Source organism: Mugil cephalus, chromosome 11 (assembly GCF_022458985.1).
Source record: "Mugil cephalus isolate CIBA_MC_2020 chromosome 11, CIBA_Mcephalus_1.1, whole genome shotgun sequence".
Classification (NCBI taxonomy): Eukaryota; Metazoa; Chordata; class Actinopteri; order Mugiliformes; family Mugilidae; genus Mugil; species Mugil cephalus.
In genome coordinates, this window is record NC_061780.1 from 12,165,806 (window position 1) to 12,184,781 (window position 18,976).

General features: G+C 39.1%; 2 protein-coding genes across 3 annotated transcripts; both read right to left on the reverse strand.

Moving 5' to 3' along the window:
- Nucleotides 1-5,506: 5,506 nt before the first annotated feature.
- Nucleotides 5,507-11,092, reverse strand: LOC125016916 (myeloid cell surface antigen CD33-like). The gene is made up of 9 exons (XM_047599680.1): nucleotides 11,019-11,092; nucleotides 8,646-8,736; nucleotides 8,147-8,542; nucleotides 7,752-8,048; nucleotides 7,546-7,645; nucleotides 7,418-7,453; nucleotides 7,306-7,338; nucleotides 6,967-7,015; nucleotides 5,507-6,014 (listed from the first exon to the last, which is right to left on the reverse strand). Exons 2-8 carry the CDS (start codon nucleotides 8,689-8,691, stop codon nucleotides 7,003-7,005), a joined length of 921 nt encoding a protein of 306 aa, XP_047455636.1. The 5' UTR covers nucleotides 8,692-8,736; nucleotides 11,019-11,092; the 3' UTR covers nucleotides 5,507-6,014; nucleotides 6,967-7,002.
- A 2,366-nt stretch (nucleotides 11,093-13,458) lies between these two features.
- On the reverse strand, nucleotides 13,459-17,464 carry LOC125016917 (myeloid cell surface antigen CD33-like). Of its 2 annotated transcripts, XM_047599683.1 has the most exons (9): nucleotides 17,383-17,464; nucleotides 16,194-16,284; nucleotides 15,695-16,090; nucleotides 15,303-15,596; nucleotides 15,097-15,196; nucleotides 14,969-15,004; nucleotides 14,853-14,885; nucleotides 14,515-14,562; nucleotides 13,459-13,928 (listed from the first exon to the last, which is right to left on the reverse strand). In XM_047599683.1, exons 2-8 carry the CDS (start codon nucleotides 16,237-16,239, stop codon nucleotides 14,550-14,552), a joined length of 918 nt encoding a protein of 305 aa, XP_047455639.1. In that variant the 5' UTR covers nucleotides 16,240-16,284; nucleotides 17,383-17,464; the 3' UTR covers nucleotides 13,459-13,928; nucleotides 14,515-14,549. The 2 variants fall into 2 exon arrangements, with proteins under 2 accessions (XP_047455639.1, XP_047455638.1); XM_047599682.1 differs by having other exon boundaries at nucleotides 13,459-14,562.
- Nucleotides 17,465-18,976: the final 1,512 nt, after the last annotated feature.

Here is an 18,976-nt window from a genome sequence, read left to right on the forward strand (position 1 = left end):
CAACATGACGCTCTGCTGTGAAATTGATGCTATTTATAGTGTTCAACTTGGTGAAGATGTAGATCAAATTGTGCAGTTATGGCATCTTGTCTCTGGAGAGGAAACTGCCACATAAAACTGACAACCTGAAGATGGTGTTCCCCATGGGGAGCGCTGCTCATGTGTGTGAGAAACTAAACTAAAATATCAGTTTTCATAAATGTGTATACATTGATACCTCTGTAAACTTTTGATGAACTTAATGCTTTATTTCTTTAGGGGACATAAATTTGATGGGAAAATTAGATTTTTCCAGTCTTAAAATTGAGAACTTGTCAAGGAGTCAACACTTAGAACAGTGTCTTAGAACAGCACCCTTCCAAAAGACACTCTCTCATTTGCTATTTCGAAGACAGTCTCTGTGGTCAACATGTGACATGACAATAAGATATATTGTTTAATTAACTAATTGAAGAATAACTCATGTTTAATTAAAACATAATTAAATACTATAAAATAAACTAGGATGACAAATTCAGAGACTGCAAACCTTTCAGTCAACGAGATTTGGTCATAATAAGTGTAAAAAAGCAACTAACAAAACCAGTCTGATTGTGGAAATGTGACAGATTTTTACAAATGAAAATGATGCACAGAATTTTATTAAGTGAAAATGTTGTATAGAACTAAAAGTAAATTAGCATCCTCTGTATTCAAAGTTTCACATACTAACTTAATTTTATTTGAATACATTTATCTGACTTGATAATCATTATTGCAGCACACATCTATGAAATAAATTCAGTCAGTCATAATTGGGTTGTCATGTAAAATTCTGTTACATTTAAAGATACACATATTAGCTTAATCTTATTTGAAATGTAACTGGTCTCAGCGTGGTCTTACCACTCCAAAGGTCCATGTGAAAAGGATGGAATTTTGTTTCTCTGGCAATAGAACACAACATCATAGGAACAGTGTCACCCCAGACTCCTTAAATAAAAACATTCCCTTGCTGTAGATTCATTCTACAGAAAACTAACCTTATTACAAAAACAAGTCCTTTTTCTTTTGTTTTTATGTGAAATGGAAACTGGTAGAGTGTACTGTGAGAGTGAACTGGCCTGCTTAGTAATTAGTATGTTTTTATTTACTAGGACATATTGCAATTTATGATTCCTAAGGTACAAACTGAATTGGAAAAGACGACTTTTAGGTTTATTGCTCATACTGCACTAAACAAAGTACAGTCTAACCTCAAACTTCAAAATTTAGGATCCTTGAACACGTTTAAAAAGATTGTAAAATGTGTTGAGCCCATTGTCGTAACTGAAGCTGTGTCTCAACCATTCTTGGCTAGGTCTCCCTTGTAAGAAATATCTTTATCTTTGGTTAGCGCTGATGCCTCTCAGTGAGGAGGTCCGGGTTCTGGGTTGAGTTTGCATGTTCTCCCTGTGTCCGCGTGGGTTTTCTCCGGGTACTCCAGCTTCCTCCCACTTTCAAAGACCAAAGACATGCTCATTAGGCTTATTGGTGACACTAAATTGACCCTAGCTGTGAATGTGAGTGCGAATTGTTGTTTGTCTGTGTGTTAGCCCTGCAAAACTCCAGCAATAAAGATAATATCTAAAAATAGAAGAAGAAAAATTGTGACACTTTAAGCACTGATTTGTCCCTTTTATCTCAATTATTGGAGAATGGTTACGTTTAGCTGTTCCCTAAATCCATTTCATGCAGTGTGTTTTTTTCTGTTTAACAGATAACAGCTTCGTGTTGCAGATGTGGCCTGGGGCCTTGGCTGAGAGGAGGAGGAGGAGGAGGGGTTTGGAGGAGAATTGGTGCTGGGACATGAGCTTATTTGGATGTTGAGGCGAAAAATGGCTATTGACAGGAGTAAGGAGGAACAGCACCGGCCACGTCTGGATTAACTTGCTTTTTCGTGACATATGGATGTACAAGGAGCTCCCCGCATCGACTTAATAATCACTTTGGAGGTTATCATTGAAACATAAACCCCGGTTGCTGGTGAGTACATGGCGTACAGGCAACACACTGGTCAACACACTGGAACCGCTAGTTACCACTGGATGCTAACTGGCGTGCAGCTAATGTTTTGTTTGTTTGTTATACATAATCCGAGATAGACACAGATCACATCAGGAAAATGCTTTAATTTTCTCCACATAGATCATTAGCAGTGTAAAAAGTGCTTCAGATTTATAGTTAATATAATTAGTTGATGCAGCACAAATAACCCTAAGATCTCTTTCGAAATATATTAAATTCAATTTCAGCCAATCTAAGTTATCAAGTCTAATTATAGAGCCCTTCATGGCCTACGTCACTGTGACGTTGCAATGTTAACTGGAGGCAAAACAGAGGGAAGGTTATGGCGAACACTGTGACTTTGAACCATGAAAATGTCATCTTGCTGTATTTTTGGCTGCTAAAACATAAATTTTAAGTTTCATCATATAACAGCCACTGCCAGCTGTAGGCAACTTTGGTTTGGCTTTGGCGATTAGAAGAAAGGACTGGACTGAGACAATCAACAACGGGCATATATATCAGGTCAGATTAATATGTAATGCATCATCAGTTTCAACCTGGATAATGTTGTGGGTTAGAATAAATCATGACTGAAATTACGTACAAAACCTGATTAGATGACGCGTGGCTTGGGCCTCCAATTTGCACATTCACATCTTTGCTAAACTCAATTTATGTTCGGTTTATTTCTGCATAGACAGCTGTGTGCGAGCAGACAACACCGTTGTTCTGTAGCTTGTAACAGCAGCAGGAATCTCTTCTTTTTTTTTCGCCTGAAAAGTTGACAAGTGAACTAGTTAGCTGCTATTAATTAACTTTTAACTGACTCAAGCTATCGTCTGGTGGTTTTGAATTTCTGGCTGGATACAATTTGCAAACAAAAATGGCCCCTCTCTCTCTGTGGTCACAGTTTCCTCTATAATCTTAGGTGTAAGAATAGATTAGATTCAAGATTCAGATTATTTTACCATAAAAAATAATTTAAAGTAAGGCTTTAAACATAACTAAAATGTTAATCCATTCACAGTAACAATGGATCTTTCCAATACCTCTGAAGATGTAGTAATGAAAATACTCAATCTATCAGAAACTAAAATGTTGCTCATAAAACATGTCTGCCTCCAGTTTGGTCTGACTGAGGACTAAGTTCCATTTTTTGTAGTGAATGTAAATAACATTGAGCATCTTGTGACAATTCAATGCTGGAAAATGTTTGGACCTCATGTAGATGTTATTTCAACATGTGCCACCCACCTAGACCGGACCAGGCACCCCTACCTCATAGCAATGACACTCTTTGATGGCAGCAGCCATCCTCAGCAAGATGCGGCTGACACAGACACACACACACACACACACACACACACACACACACACACACACACACACACACACACACACACACACACACACACACACAAACATGAAGGAACGGCAGAGCCCCCTCCCCTCAACTTATGGGACCCAAAGGTCCCCTACTAACTACATCCTGTAGTCAGACACCACAGGACACCCTCAGAAAGCCTGTGTCCAATTTCTGATGAGTCACAACTGTGCTTTATCAGTATATAATGATAGAATACTAGTTTCCCAATGGAAGTTGCAATAATTGTGATAAATGATGAGGAACAAAAATGAATAGTGAATGAATTCCTGAAAGTTCCATAATAATGTTTGGGGAAATTTTCTCATCTGAGTTGTGATGAAAGAGGATGAGATTTAGGCTTAATGAAGCTAAAACTAATCACCCCAAACAAAGCAAAGATTACTTCTGAGATTAGTTTTTTGTCTAAGCCTTCCCTTCTATGTGGTACAGCAAGGTGTTTTTGGCTCTTATTATTGATAAAGTGTAGCTACATTAAACCCCTGTAGATAATACAGCACGAGGCTAATGCTAATTTCCAAGCAATCTTTTTCAGAGCATGTGAAATGCACCACACTGTGTATCAGCAAAGACACAACAGCAGAGAAAAGTCGCAGTTTACTGGCCATCATTTTTCCTGGGAACAAACAGTGCACAATCGTAAACCAGGAGTTGGTTATTCTTTATCAGACCTCAGCAGAATGGTCTTTACGGCAAGACAACAGGAACAGATATTAGTGTCAGTATACACAAACCAGTGCATAATTTGGAAGGTGTACTTAATGTTTGCATATATTAAACACATTTCTGTATTTTTTTAGGTAACATATGGGATTACATGGTAATTGTTGGCCATAAATGACTAAAAATTAATGTATAAGCCAGGCGCTCATTGCATTATGTTTGTAGTTTGCATTGTTGCCACATTTCAGGGATTGTACTAGTAGGGCTAAAAACTACAGAAACAATAATGAGATACACGATACAGGGTAATAAAGATACAGGATGATAGCGTAAGGGGTAATGCACTGTCTGCTGTATTGGCTGAGCTGTTTTATTGTACATACTTGAGTTTTATTACCTCAGCATAATAGGCTGTGGTTTTCACAAGCCGCTCTGTATCGAATCTGTATGGTAATAAGATTCTGGACTCTTGGCAACCTTAAATGTTGGTGATCGCATGTGTGGTTTATTAGTGCTGGTCAGCAAAACTGTTGTTTTTTTGGCAAAAGCATGAGAGTGTTGAGAACGTCCGGTCTGTTTCAAGCAATTGAGGGAAGGGATCTTTTGAATTTTGGCACCGACTATGAGAAAGGAATTTCGTTTTGAAGCATGAGTGAACAGTTTTGGGAGAAATATGATCTTTTGCAGGTGAGCTATGTTGTTGTGCTGAACTGTAAGACTGTTTTGCCCAATGATGAGATTTCAGAATGTAATTTCTGTTATCCAGCAGCCCCCCGCGACCCTAGTGAAGGATTAAGATGTATGGAAGATGAGATATAATCCCACCCGTGTCCCAGATGTCTACATCTCTCTCATACTCGTTACACTCTTTCTGTTCCAACCTTATTTTTGTATCTTGTCGGTATGTTAGATGAGCAGGGAGTACTTTAACTTCTGTTCAGATCTACATGCATGTTTTCTTCAGTCCCCCTGAATCTGTATCCAGTCCAACTTGATTGCATCCATTCTTTCATCCTTCTTCACACTGCACGGGTAAAGCACTTGACAGCTGTGGCCGCTGGCCAGTGCTGTTACATCACCATGGAGGGTTGGGATTGGTTTACCATTAATCACGATGCTTCCATTCTCCGACCCCCCACCACCATTTGATTTAAAAATAAGAAAATTCAGATAAATATACAATTGCACACATGACATTTTGTGACCAGAGTGTGATCATATTGTTGTCAAATCTCACACAGGACTACATATGTGTGGAAGAGAAGTAGAAACAATAGTTTCTGTTGACAGAAAGCAGCTAGAGCCAAATAAAATAATAGCTTTATGAAACTTGAGAGCTGTCATCAAGTTAGGGGGGCTTGTAGAAACTCCCTCTTGTGGAGAAGGCAAGCATTACCAATAAAGCAATGAACAAGAAATCACCAGACTGTCTGAGCACAAGTCAAATTTAATGAACAAAGAGAAGAACTTGCATAGCAATACTTGCATAACAGTTCAGGAAACAGGAAAAGATAGGAGTTAGTAAATGTAAATGAGTTTCTTCTGTAGTATAGGCGTATTAACAGAAACTTTTTGGGCCGAGATCACACATTCACGCAACACAGCACACCCTGTTATCACTGTTTATAATTATCATCAAAGAAAACAAAGCATAACGATTATCCAGTAGTGACATGCTAACTAAGTAACATGCATTTTACTGATGTTTTAAAACTTATCTTCAAGAATTGTATCTTGTTTTTTTCTTGCTCAAGCTGATAAGTGAATGAAAGCAAACTAATTTAAAAAGCAAGCTTGTCAAACAAATCGCTCAAAAGAATCCCCAATCCTCGTCCATGGGTCTATTTCCTTCTTGTAATTTGATTCCTACTTTAAAAGGCACATATAGGACTCAGATAACAATGACTTTGAGCTCCTTTTCTTGGTGTCGTTGGACTGCCTGAGAGAAAAATGAGAAAACACAGATTAGATTTTCTCTTCTGAATGTTTGTAACATACTGTGGAATTGACAACAAACACCAGTTGAATTTTGAATCTTATCATACATGAACCACATATATACAGTATACAATATGAACAGTACATCCCACTTGTAGTTTTCTCCTGTCTCTGCAATTCTGCAGGTTCCCTCTAGACTATAACAGTTGTATGTAGGGATGTCCGATATTGGCCTTTTGCTGATATCCAATAGCCAATATTGTCCAAATTCTTAATTTCCGATTCCGATATCAACCGATATGGTATATCAGTATATGCAGGCATGTTTTGTTTTTTTGCCCAGACTAATTTTTGGTAGCAAGCACCCTGTCAGTCACACTAGCTACATTCTGTTGTTGTTTTGGCTCCGGGTGCGGTTTGTTAAGGTCATCAATTGCGCGCCGGTAAATATCTCAGGACCCCACAAGCAGCAGCAGCAGGAGCGCGCACCAGCACAACCCGGGCATTATGTTATCTGTTTTTATTATCGGTGGTAAAACCGATAACGATATCAACTGATATTACAAAAATAAGCTAATATAGATATAATCAGACATCCCTAAGTTAAGAAATGCTTCCCATTTCGATTGTCATCTATGTCTGGATAGCTTTTCTTTGGAGAATATCAATATTACACATCAGAGCTGAGTGAAAGTGGATGTAGAATACTTTGCAAGAAGAAGGTCATTTGTTTAAACAAGGGTATTTACAACAGATAATATCCTACATGAGTGTATCATGGGAGTCACAAAGGAAACACATATGTATCCCCACTCACACAGTAGCTCCTCGATTCACACTGAAGGACTTCAAGTCCCTTCCCCTTTGTGGTCAAATGTACTGAGAAATAATGATGCAAGTCCAGTTAATTAAACTATAACCCAACTAGATAGGAAAGAAATGTGTGGTCTCACATATTTTAGTGAAACTTGTTTCTTCACTTCTCATCTTCAGAATCTGGCCCTGATCGTATGATGGAAAAGAAGAATAGAAAATAAGACATTCTCTTACGTATAAATAGAAACAAAGGTGTTATCAAAACAAACTGCAAAACTAAGCATACTAATACTGCAGAAGGGTGTGAAAGCAATGGTGCGTTAGTGTATGAATCAGAAGTCACTGTATAAAAAGATAAGGACTTTAAGGCCTCTTGCTGATAATAAGAATGTTTTACAGTAACTGGATCAGAAGATAGGTATTTTTGGACATTCTCATATTGTAACTAACCCAAACTAATGCACAGCTTTTCTTACCTTTGAGACAGTCTGTGAAGGCGGTTCAACATGCTGGGACAGATGAAAAATGAATCCATGAACGAACAGAACAGCACTACAAACTTTTGATCTAAAATGTTTTTCGACTTACGTGCCCTCTTGATTTTGGAGCTCTGCAATACGTTTCCTTAAACAAAGAGAAAAACATGTTACAGAAAGAGGGAAAAATACATACGATTTTTGTTAATATGAACTTATCGCTGCAGTGAAATGCCTCACTTGTATTTCTTCACCATGAAAACACAGAGGAGACCAAAGATCACAGCAGTGCCAATCCCCACTGCAACAGGAATGATGATGTGATTGTAGTTTTCAGAACCTGCAAATGAAGAAAAGTTAGATTGTACAATAATAAAGAAGAATGCAAGCTCCAAATGAGAAAATAAACAAGAGGGTAAATGACTAACAGGGAGAAAAGATCTCACGTTTTACATAGACTGTCACAGTTGAGGAGGATTTCTTCCATCCATAAAATTCAGCTGAGCAGGTGAGGTCAGTGTAGTCGTCCTTGGCCTCTGCCAGAAATGTTAAGGTGGACGTTGCCTCCCAGGTTCCAGGATAGAGTTGTTTATGAATCTCAGTGACCTCTTCTCCATTGCCCCGGTTCCATGTGAATTTAGGCACATGGGAGGGACAGGTGTGTGTGACTGAGCAAATGATAGTGTAGGGGTGACCTTCAATGCCTGACTTTGGTGGTGTCAGGACAGGTTTTGGAGCATCATCTGTAAAAGGAAAAAAAAGCCAGAAGAAAGTAAGAGACTGACTGATGGAACAGAAAACTGGTATAGATTAATATAGACTTGAAAAGTTGGTGACATACGGAGCATTTTGAACTGGACACAGTCCTCAACAAAGGAGAACTTGTCAGGGGTGGGATCATTGCTCTCTGTACGCACTACTTCAACTCGGAAACAGAAAGGACCGTTGTCATGATCTTTCATATCAGTTATTTCCAAGGTGCAGTTGTTTTCACCCAGTTGTCCCAACAGTTGTGTTCGGCCTTTAAAGTTGTCCAAGACCTTTGTCTGATCCTCGTTATAGATCACTTGATCTCCTTTGTCTGACCTATGCCAGAGTCCTCTGAGTCTGGAGGTCGGAAGTGATCCTCCACTATGGGTGAACGAACAGGGCACCACCACACAGGAGGTAACGAGAGCTTCAAGGTCTTTAACAACAGTAGCCTTCCATTCTCCACTAAACACAGGACTGCAAACAGCTGAAAGGAACATTCAGGAGTGACATGGACAGAATTACTTACATGGTGTGATGTTATTATAAGTGTACTGTGTTGAATAGGAAGATGTGACTGATCATGTTACTTGTCAAAAGCAGAGTGAATATTAGCATCGTTCTCTCTGTGTCCATGCTCCTCTGTCTCAAGATGTCTCGGTGTGTAACACTGATGGATGTCTAAGAGAAAAACAGGACTTTATGCAACTGTTTAAAAAATTTAAAATGAATAATTCACAAACTCAGAGCTTCAAGTGGGAAATAGCTATCTCATCCGACACTCGTCATACATAATAGGTGCTGAAATATACATTTGTTATCCAGTAGGCCAAACTTCCTTTGAGGCACAATAGTTTTATGAAAGTATTTGGCCTCATACATCTTCAGTGCTACTGTTGTCAGCACATACACGCTAAGAGCCAGATCTACTACAAGTTTGCATGTACAAAAACGTGAGCAAACTCACTCACTCAAATGTACAAACTGATTTGCTGACCACACCCACGCACTAAGGGTTGCATCTTTCAAAGGTGCACAATAGCGCGTCCACATCCACGTTTGCCTCAGTAAATATGCAATATGAGGTGTTTACACGCAATTTTGTGCAAGCTGGGCAGAGAAAATGCAAATATATTAATTTAGCAGACGCAAAGCAATTTACCAAACCTGAATGCAATATAGAAATTGCATCTATATTTAACACGTCTCAAAAGGACATGTAAACATTTTGTCCTATGCATAATTGCGCACACGTGGCTGCTGTTATTGTAGAGGAGGAATTCCCGCATCTTTTTGCAAATAAACATTACCCGATGAAGCACATTCTTTTTTTTTAATTTGGTAAATAACCGAACGGATCAGATGTAACCAATAAGTAATTTGCCTCTTTCGTATGGCCTTACAGTGGTATATGATCATTATTCAGTTGTTTGGGCTTTTTTTATTTGGCAGTCCGTCACTGCACCCTGTCTTATAATTTTATTCAGATGTTTTTTGCTCCACCTCCGGGATGTGTTTATTTCCCTCTTCAGCAGACACCTCCGATGTAACGGCACCAAATGTCATATTGCACTTGCAATCTCAACGGTGGACACCAATAGCACACGCAAAATCTTCATTTACTTATGTCCATTTACACCCGCCGTCATTTACGGAATTAGGGGTGGGCGATATGTCAATAATATCATATCACGATTTTTTAAAAACAAAATCACGATTCAGATTTTATCACGATCGTATATTGAAAAATGAAAAACAGACAAATTAGTCCAAAGAACCTTTCTTAATAGATTTTATTTTAAGTAGTCGCAGTTTTGCCTGCATGTGCAAACAAGTTTAAGGTCAACAACAACGACATTCTAATAAAGTGTACTCTTGCAAAAGTAGTAACAGAAAGTTTTCTACCGTCTTGACCGGTACCATATCTTTTGCAAGTTAAAAGGTAACTGCTTCTATTACATCTTTCCATCGCTTGATTGACTTGTCATACGGAGTGCCTTTGTTTAACGCCTGTGTTAATGTTGACTGTTTTGGTCTTACGCTAGCTGCCTCCGCTTGCGGTACCGGCGCCGGGCCCCTTGCTGTTTGGCTCTCAGCACATTGTTTGGGATGCTTCCTCTTCAAATGATTGAACAGGTTCAGCGTGCGAACCTGTTCTGTGCACATAATATTTGCCTGCGCTTCAGCAGTTGAGGAAAATCCAAACCAATTCCATATAATGGAAGTGGATTTTTTTTTAGTAACCAACTCTGTTTGACTTTCAGCCATGTCTCGGTGCATCAACATAGAAATCAATTTATAGAATGTGCCCTAGACGATCCCACGATCTCTACAGTTTGACAGATCATCTTCACGTTGTAATCGTTCACGATTTAATATCGTCATATCGCCCACCGCTATTCGGAATCAATCTTAGCAAACTGCAGTTTCAGTCCACACGCAAAATTCTAGAGTGCGCACACAAATTAGTACACGCAATTTTGGATCTTAGTAGATCCAGCCCTTTCATGACTGCATAGCCTGTAATAGCAGCAGCATATTCCTGTGCATCATTACTAAAACTTGTCAAATACTACGCCAAATAAGAGGAAACAAAGCACAAAGCACCTCTTGTAAGGAAAATGGGGTAAAATTTCAACATTATGGATTTCAACGGCAAAACTTAAACACCACAGAGAGCACATATACACTGTGTAGGCTACACGCTTTTTTTTTGACATGTTTTCTAAGTGTGCTACAATATTGCTAAGTAAGAATCATAATATTCCAAGTACAACATAGAATAAAATTAAAATAATCAAGTATGTAAAGTACTTTGGAATTGTATTGAAGTACTATACTTGAGTTATTTTTGATCTTTGTCTTTAACAATTCATATCTAGGGGGATTAAGTATCAACTTCAAAACAAGGAATATTCTGATGTGTTTAGTTTAATTAGAATTTTGCATTATTAAAATCCTACCTAATTTTGCTGCTGGCTGGTTGTCCACAGTTTGTCAGTAGAACACACTCCCCTCTGCTCCGACTGTCTTTCAGGTTTTTACCCGAATAAAATCCTCCTGACCACCCACTTGCTTTTGATACCCTGTAGTCCCACCCACGTCCCAGATGTCTATATCTCTCTCATACTCATTACACTCTTCCTCCTCCACCCTTATTCTTGGAACTTATCTGTATGTTAGATGGGCAGTGCGCACTTCAACTTCTGTTCACATCTGCATTCATGTTTTCTTCAGTCCCCATAAATCTTTAGTGATGAGCAGTGACTTGAACCATTTAGTGGCCAAGCTAAACACTAAGTGGATCTCCAAATGGTAGCTGACTGACATTTAACCCGCAAAAATCTGAAGCACTGATTTGTGCAAATAAGGTAGTGACCAGTCTTAGATGTTTCCGGTGGCGAATTTGGTTTGGAAATTCTGGTGGAGCCATGCAGGAAAAACTTACAATGCCATCCAGAAATACCATAATCAATTCCCGCACAAAACCAGACTCGAACCTGGGCCTTCTCACTGGAAAAGCACATCAAGCTTATTCCCTTCGACATGGGAAGATGTCCAGCCATACCTGACATGGAAACAAGGCCAAGTGACTCAACTATGCATGGTAACACAGGAACTGGGGTGCAGAAAAATGCCAGTGCGCGCTCTGGACTGATGGACTCCGGTTGAGTTTTTTTGTCAGTAGTGACTAGCAACAAATTTAGCGACTTTTTCTGGTGTTATTGGAGACTTTTCTGGTGCTCACGTTGATTTGAATGGAAACGTATTGGCTCTGGCGCAGACACTAGTGGAAATGCTCTGAAGATACTTACAGTATGTTTGCTAACACCATTAACGTTAATGACAGAGCAACAACTTTATCAGTCACTTGTGCCTGAGTAGTAAATCTGTACATTTACCACCCTGACACATTTGTACTTGGTCGTACCGCTGCTGAGAAAATGACTTAATGTCCGTTATGCTCATAGACATAGAAGAAGAGTCACTGAATGAGGAGCAACACAGGACAGGACACACTTGTTCCCGGCAGGTCAAGGGCTATGCACATAGGTTACTTTCCCACAGCTGCTGCCTCTCTGGACTGCTGTACTGCTAGCAGGCTACACAGTGAGGTTCCCAGGTAGCCACCCTCTAACCCCCGGCCATGAAGAGAGGTCAAGACGGGTTTCCAACGGATGGTCCTGCTAGTTTTCTTCCTTGTGACTTCGCTGCTGTGTGCCATTGCCCGTGTGGTGATTGGACTGTGACTGCTACCGCCATTGCCATTGCCATTACCCTCTAAGACTACCATCGCTTGTCCCCTCAGCCCTACTAATCCCCCTTTGGATTTGTAAGTACTAACAAATATGCACATATTTTGTTTTTTGCATGCTCAGTTCTAAGCGAAGCGGACAGTTTTTAGGCCCCACCGTACCCCAGCATCGACAAACCGGCCCGCAACGGGTTCAGTATCAGTTAATTGTGTGTATTTCATAAACTGAAAATGTGTGTGGGCCCACAGGTATTATATGGATGAATTCTGAGTTGTTTCGAGTATCAAACCAAAAGGGATTTGTTTTCTTGTAAGTAAAAGGAAAGCTCACATTAATACATTTAAATGTCATTTTATTTGTGCATACCTGTGAGGATTACTGCATTTAAGTATAGTTGCGGTGCTCATTTTTAAATAACATACATTATTAGAATTACATATAAAATACTTGTACCTTTCTACAACAACAAGCCCAGGCCCAGTCTCATCATATTAACCACTCTAGCTTTATTCTAACTGCATGGGACATGGGTTGCATAATTAATCAGGAATAAATCCCAGAAGATAGGCAGTACAACAGGCTTTTCATTTCATAGCCAAACAGAGCTGAATACTATGACTATGATACTATGAGTGCTTTGCTTTTCCAAAACTACGTCTTCTGGTGTCTAGCAGCCAACTGCTGCAAAACAGCCCTGGTGAAGTGTAGTCCTACACTGGAAAATACAGAGGCAAATAAAATAATAGCTTTATGAAACTTGAGAGCTGTCATTGAGTGAGGAGGGTGGGTTGTAGAGACTCCCTCTTGTGGAGAATGTAAGTATTACCAATCAAGCAATGAAGAACTCACCATGAAATGAACAAACAACAAATGAACAAAGAGAAGAACTTACATAACTTTACTTATATATCAGTTCAGGAAAATAAGTAAGTAAATGAGTTTAATATATAGCATAGGCGTATTAACAAAGAAACATTATCAGCACACATTCATGGAAGATACCACACCCTGCTATCACTGTCTATAATTATCAACAAAGAAAACAAAGCAGAAAGATTATGCACTACTTACATGCTTATTAACTAAAATGCATTTTTACTGATAAGTATTGAAACTTATCTTTAAGAATTGTATCTTGTTTTTTTCCTCACTGAAGCTGATAAGTGAATGAAAGCAAACTGATTTAAAAAGCAAACTTGCCAAAAAAACAAGTATCCCCCATCCTCCACAAATGCATGACAAAACCAACAAAAAGAAAGAGACTAAAACTCAGAGAAATAAGATTGAAACTAGGGAGATGACTCAACAAAACTAACAACACAACAGGCAACGAAAGGAAAGGCGGGGCTATATATACACAAGAAGGCAGAGGGATGACGACAGGTGAAACAAATCAGGGGAATCACACGGGGAATACACGGAGTAACACAAAACTGGAAACGAAGGGACTTAACAAAATAAAACAGGAAATCCAAACATAATGGAACACGACAGACACAGAACCATGACACCATCTGTCTTTTTCCTTCCTTTAAATTGATTCCTACTTTAAAAGCCACATATAGGACTCAGATACCGGTGACTTTGAGCTTCTTCTTCTTGGTATCGTTGGCCTGTCTGAGAGATGATGAATGAGAAAACAGATTACGGTAGATTTTCTCTTGTGAACAGATAATATTCATAATATTCCACATGAGTGTATCACTTGAGCCACAAAAGAAACGTGTGTCCTCACTGATACAGTAGCTCCTCGAGATTTAGATATTGTGATTCTTGGGTAACAGGCCAGAGGACAGAGAGGAGATAAAACAGTGAATGTACATCACCTCTATCTTGTACCCTCGTACCATGTTTATAGGTTGCTTTATTTAGATTTATGTATGAATTCATCTCATTTCTTCTTTTTTTCTCTTTTTCTACCTGGCCGACCAAAACAGATGCGTCCCCCCATATATGTGTGTATATATATGAGTTCTTCCCAACATTTCCTCTTGTTAAAAGGGGGTTCTACTTTGCCATTATAGGGGTTTCAGGATCTGGGTCCAGTCAAGACAAAACCTCAATGTGCGACTTTAATTATCACCTTCACTCAAGGACTTCAATTCCTTTCCTCTTTGTTGTCAAATGTACAGTGAAATAATGATGCGAGTCCAGTTAATTAAACTAAAACACAACTAGATAGCAAAGAAATGTGTGGTCTCACATAGTAAACGTAACTTGTTTCTTCACTTCTCATCTTCAGAATCTGGCCCTGATCGTATGATGGAAAAGAAGAACAGAAAATAAGACATTCTCTTACGTATAAATAGAAACAAAGGTGTTATCAAAACAAACTGCAAAACTAAGCATACTAATACTGCAGAAGGGTGTGAAAGCAATGATGCGTTAGTGTATGAATCAGAAGTCACTGTATAAAAAGATAAGGACTTTAAGGCCTCTTGCTGATAATAAGAATGTTTTACAGTAACTGGATCAGAAGATAGGTATTTTTGGACATTCTCATATTGTAACTAACCCAAACTAATGCACAGCTTTTCTTACCTTTGAGACAGTCTGTGAAGGCGGTTCAACATGCTGGGACAGATGAAAAATGAATCCATGAAACGAACAGAACAGCACTACAAACTGAATTTGATCTAAAATGTTTTTCGACTTACGTGCCCTCTTGATTTTGGAGCTCTGCAATACGTTTCCTTAAACAAAGAGAAAAACATGTTACAGAAAGAGGGAAAAATACATACGATTTTTGTTAATATGAACTTATCGCTGCAGTCAAATGCCTCACTTGTATTTCTTCACCATGAAAACACAGAAGAGTCCAAAGATCACAGCAGTGCCAATCCCCACTGCAACAGGAATGATGATGTGATTGTAGTTTTCAGAACCTGCAAATGAAGAAAAGTTAGATTGATGATTGCATCCTTCTTTTATATTGCACAAACGAGAAAATAAACAAGAGGGTAAATGACCAGCAGAGACAAAATGTCTCACGTTTTATGGAGAGCGTCACAGCTGAGGAGGATGTCTTTCCTCCATAAAATTCAGCTGTGCAGGTGAGGTCAGTGTAGTCGTCCTTGGCCTGTGCTACAAATGTTAAGGTGGACGTTGCCTCCCAGTTTCCACCATGGTGTTTATGAATCTCAGTGATGTCTTCTTCAGTGCCCCGGTTCCATGTGAGTTTAGGCACATGGGAGGGACAGGTATGTGTGACTGAGCAAATGATAGTGTAGGGTTTTCCTTCAATGGCTGTCTTTGGTGGTGTCAGGACAGGTTTTGGAGCACCATCTATAAATGAAAAAAGGCAAGAAGAAAGTAAGAGACTGACTGATGTAGCAGGTATAACTGGTATAGATTAATGAAGACTTGAAGAGTTGGTGACATACGGAGCATTTTGAACTGGACACAGTTCTTAACAAAGGAGAACATGTCTTTGGTGGGTTCATTCGTCTCTTTAAGCACTACTTCAACTCGGAAACAGAAAGGACCGTTGTCATGATCTTTCATTTCAGTTATTTCCAAGGTGCAGTTGTTTTCACCCAGATGTCCCAACAGTTGTGTTCGGCCTTTAAAGTTGTCCAAGACCCTTGTCTGATCCTCGTGATAGATAAATTGATCAAACTTGTCTTGACGATGCCAGAGTCCTCTGAGTCTGGAGTTTGGAAGCAGTCCTCCACCATGGGTGAACGAACAGGGCACCACCACACAGGAGGTAACGAGAGCATCAAGGTTTTCAGCAACAGTAGCCTTCCATTCTCCACTAAACACAGGACTGCAAACAGCTGAAAGGAACATTCAGGAGTGACATGGACAGAATTACTTACATGGTGGGATGTTATTATTAGTGTACTGTGTTGAAAAGGAAGATGTGACTGAACGTGTTACCTGTCAAAAGCAGAGTGAATATTAGCATCTTTCTCTCTGTGTCCATGCTCCTCTGGCTGAAGATGTCTCGGTGTGTAACACTGATGGATGTCTAAGAGCAAAACAGGACTTTACGCAACTTTTTAAAAGTTTAAAAATGAATAGTTCACAAACTCAGAGCTTCAAGTGGGAAATAACTATGTGGGCCTAGCCCATCCAACACTCGTCATACATAATAGGTGTTGAAATACACATTTGTTATCCAAACTTCCTCTGAGGCACAACAGTTTAATCAAAGTATTTAACCTTATACACCTTCAGTGGTAATGTTATCAGCACATACACACTTACAGTACTGCATGGCCTGTAATAGTAGCAGCATGTTCCTGTGCATCATTATTTAGGGTTGTCAAATTTTACGCCAAATATGAGCAAACCACAAAGCACCTTTTGTATGGAAAATGGTGCAAAATCTGAACAATGCATTTTAGCACCAGCACTTCTCCATAAACACCACAGAGTGCACAAATGCTCTGTGTAGACTACATGCCTTTGTTAACATGTTTGTGTAAATAGTAATGTAATGTAAATGTAAAAAGTGTAAATAACACAGGAGCCATGAGATTCAATATTCATTAACTGATAGTCACTGGAAGGTCAAGAACCAGAGGAAACTTCTGACTGAGTGAGTTAGTTCAGCTAAAGTGAGCTGAAGCTGGAAGTTTGAAGAAACATTCACCTCGTTCTGTTTTGTCTTTCAGTGATGGGACATAAGACAAAGTGAAGATCAGTGTAATGGATCGAAGAACAATTACAATACAGAAAGAATGAGAGATAAATCTATCCTGCGTGGGCCCTTATGCAGTTACGCAGTACTCAGGTAAAAGTGACAACAATACAATTTAACATAACTCCATATGTTACTATTACCAGAAAATGTACTTGACATGAATTAAAAAAAAGCAGCAGTGTCAGATGACAATATTGTTAAGAAAAAAATCATCAATAGTCGAAGTGCAACATATAATTAAAATACTCAAATAATGTAAAGTACTATGCAATTGTACTGTAGTACTGTACTTGAGTTATATAACATCTTTGTCTTTAACAATTCATATCTAGGGGATTAAGTATCAACTTCCAAAATAATGAATATTCTAATGTGTTTAGTATTTTAGTGTTTAGTAGTTTTTCATTATTAAAATCCTACCTGATTTTGCTGCTGGCTGGTTGACCACAGTTTGTGTCTTCAGACCACACTCCTTTCCTCTCTCTGTCTTTCAGACTTTTGCCCCTGTCAAAGCCTCCTGGTAGAGACAAACTACTTCCTTTTGTTCCCCTCTAGTCCCACCCATGTCACAGATGTCTACATCTCTCTCACACTCTTTGCACGTTTCACACTCTTCCTCTTCCACCCTTATTCTTGAAGCTTATCTATATATTAGATGAGCAGTGATCTCAGGGAGTTGTGGTCACACCTGCATGCGTGTGTTCTTCAGTACTCATGAATCTGTAACCAGTCAAATTTTATTATATCCATTCTTTCATACTTAACTGAACAACAGCATTGACATCTAAATGTATCGACTAAGTTGTAAAGCACTGCTGAGCACTGATGAGCAGTGACTTGAACTATCATTTACAGTTATTAACTCAGGCCCAACTCAATGATAAGGGGATCTCCAAATCAGAGCTGGGCCTAAGCATAGGCAGTATAGGCAAATGCTAACAGATCCATAGTTTTTTTTTTTTTTTTTTTTTTTTTCATATTAATACATCACAACTAATACTGGACGGATGGATCCATTGATCTGTGGGTGAAGCAGTCAACAGCTGCAGACACTGACCAGTGTTGCCCAGGAGGGAGAATCGGTTTACCATCAGTTATGACAGCTTTGCTTCCATTCTTTGATCACCCACCAGCCTCCACAGGCTCAAGAGGGCAGCCCAGAACAGAGCCGGCTGTCTTCACCAGTTCAGATAGCTGAAGCCACTACCTGGTTCTTTTTGAGGGGAATAATGTGATGGGCTGAGAGAGCTTAATGCACTGCAGCAGAAATTACAAGAAAATTGAGCACAGGAGTGGATTTTATCAGTTTTTATGGGACCGTCGGAAACATTTCCATTGCTTATTGCAGCACACATGTTGTCACTTTGATAAAGGGTGTGTAGGCAGTGTAAGCGCAAATTAAATTTGAATGTGCAAACTGAAGGGCTCACACCACTCTTGCATCCCTTCAGACAACAGGAAAAGGTTGGTGTTAAAGTAAGAGGGGTTTTTTTTATCGCGATGGAAAGTGTAGGGTTTATAAATGTGGTCAAAAGCAGAAATGTCATATTCACTAACACACCCACCATCATTCGCTATTATAATAACCAAGGACACCAAACACGACCGGCAATAGAGAATAAAGTTTTTCTAGGGGTATGGCTAAGACACCTTTTCTGTCATTAGATTTCTTATTAGAATGTATATACTGCATACTTACATACTACAAATCTGGTCTCCTACCTGGGTTTCCTTTGATTGCCTGAAGAACAGGAAAATACAGATCAATATACAATTGCACACATAATATTTTATGACCAGAATGTGACCATATTGTGGTCAGACCTCAGACAGGACTACAGGACTCACATATGTGTGAAAAAGTAGAAGAAACAAAAGTTTCTCCTCAGCTTCTCTCCATTTCATAGCATATAACAATAGTACATTCAATGGCATTGTTTCATTTGACTTAAGCTGGGTCATAATGACTAACATGTTCTTCAAGCAACTTATGAACAATCTGGTTCTGAATTTA

What these genes read in the sequence shown, in the direction of transcription:
- LOC125016916 (XM_047599680.1), bottom strand. Translation starts at nt 8,691, where the DNA reads ATGGACACAGAGAGAACGATGCTAATATTCACTCTGCTTTTGACAA. An exon ending in ATTCACTCTGCTTTTGACAA is followed by an intron (nt 8,543 to 8,645) that starts GTAACATGATCA and finishes TGTTCCTTTCAG; the next exon opens with CTGTTTGCAGTCCTGTGTTT. An exon ending in TGTGACAGTCTATGTAAAAC is followed by an intron (nt 7,646 to 7,751) that starts GTGAGATCTTTT and finishes CTTCATTTGCAG; the next exon opens with GTTCTGAAAACTACAATCAC.
- LOC125016917 (XM_047599683.1), bottom strand. Translation starts at nt 16,239, where the DNA reads ATGGACACAGAGAGAAAGATGCTAATATTCACTCTGCTTTTGACAG. An exon ending in ATTCACTCTGCTTTTGACAG is followed by an intron (nt 16,091 to 16,193) that starts GTAACACGTTCA and finishes TGTTCCTTTCAG; the next exon opens with CTGTTTGCAGTCCTGTGTTT. An exon ending in TGTCCAGTTCAAAATGCTCC is followed by an intron (nt 15,597 to 15,694) that starts GTATGTCACCAA and finishes TTTCATTTATAG; the next exon opens with ATGGTGCTCCAAAACCTGTC.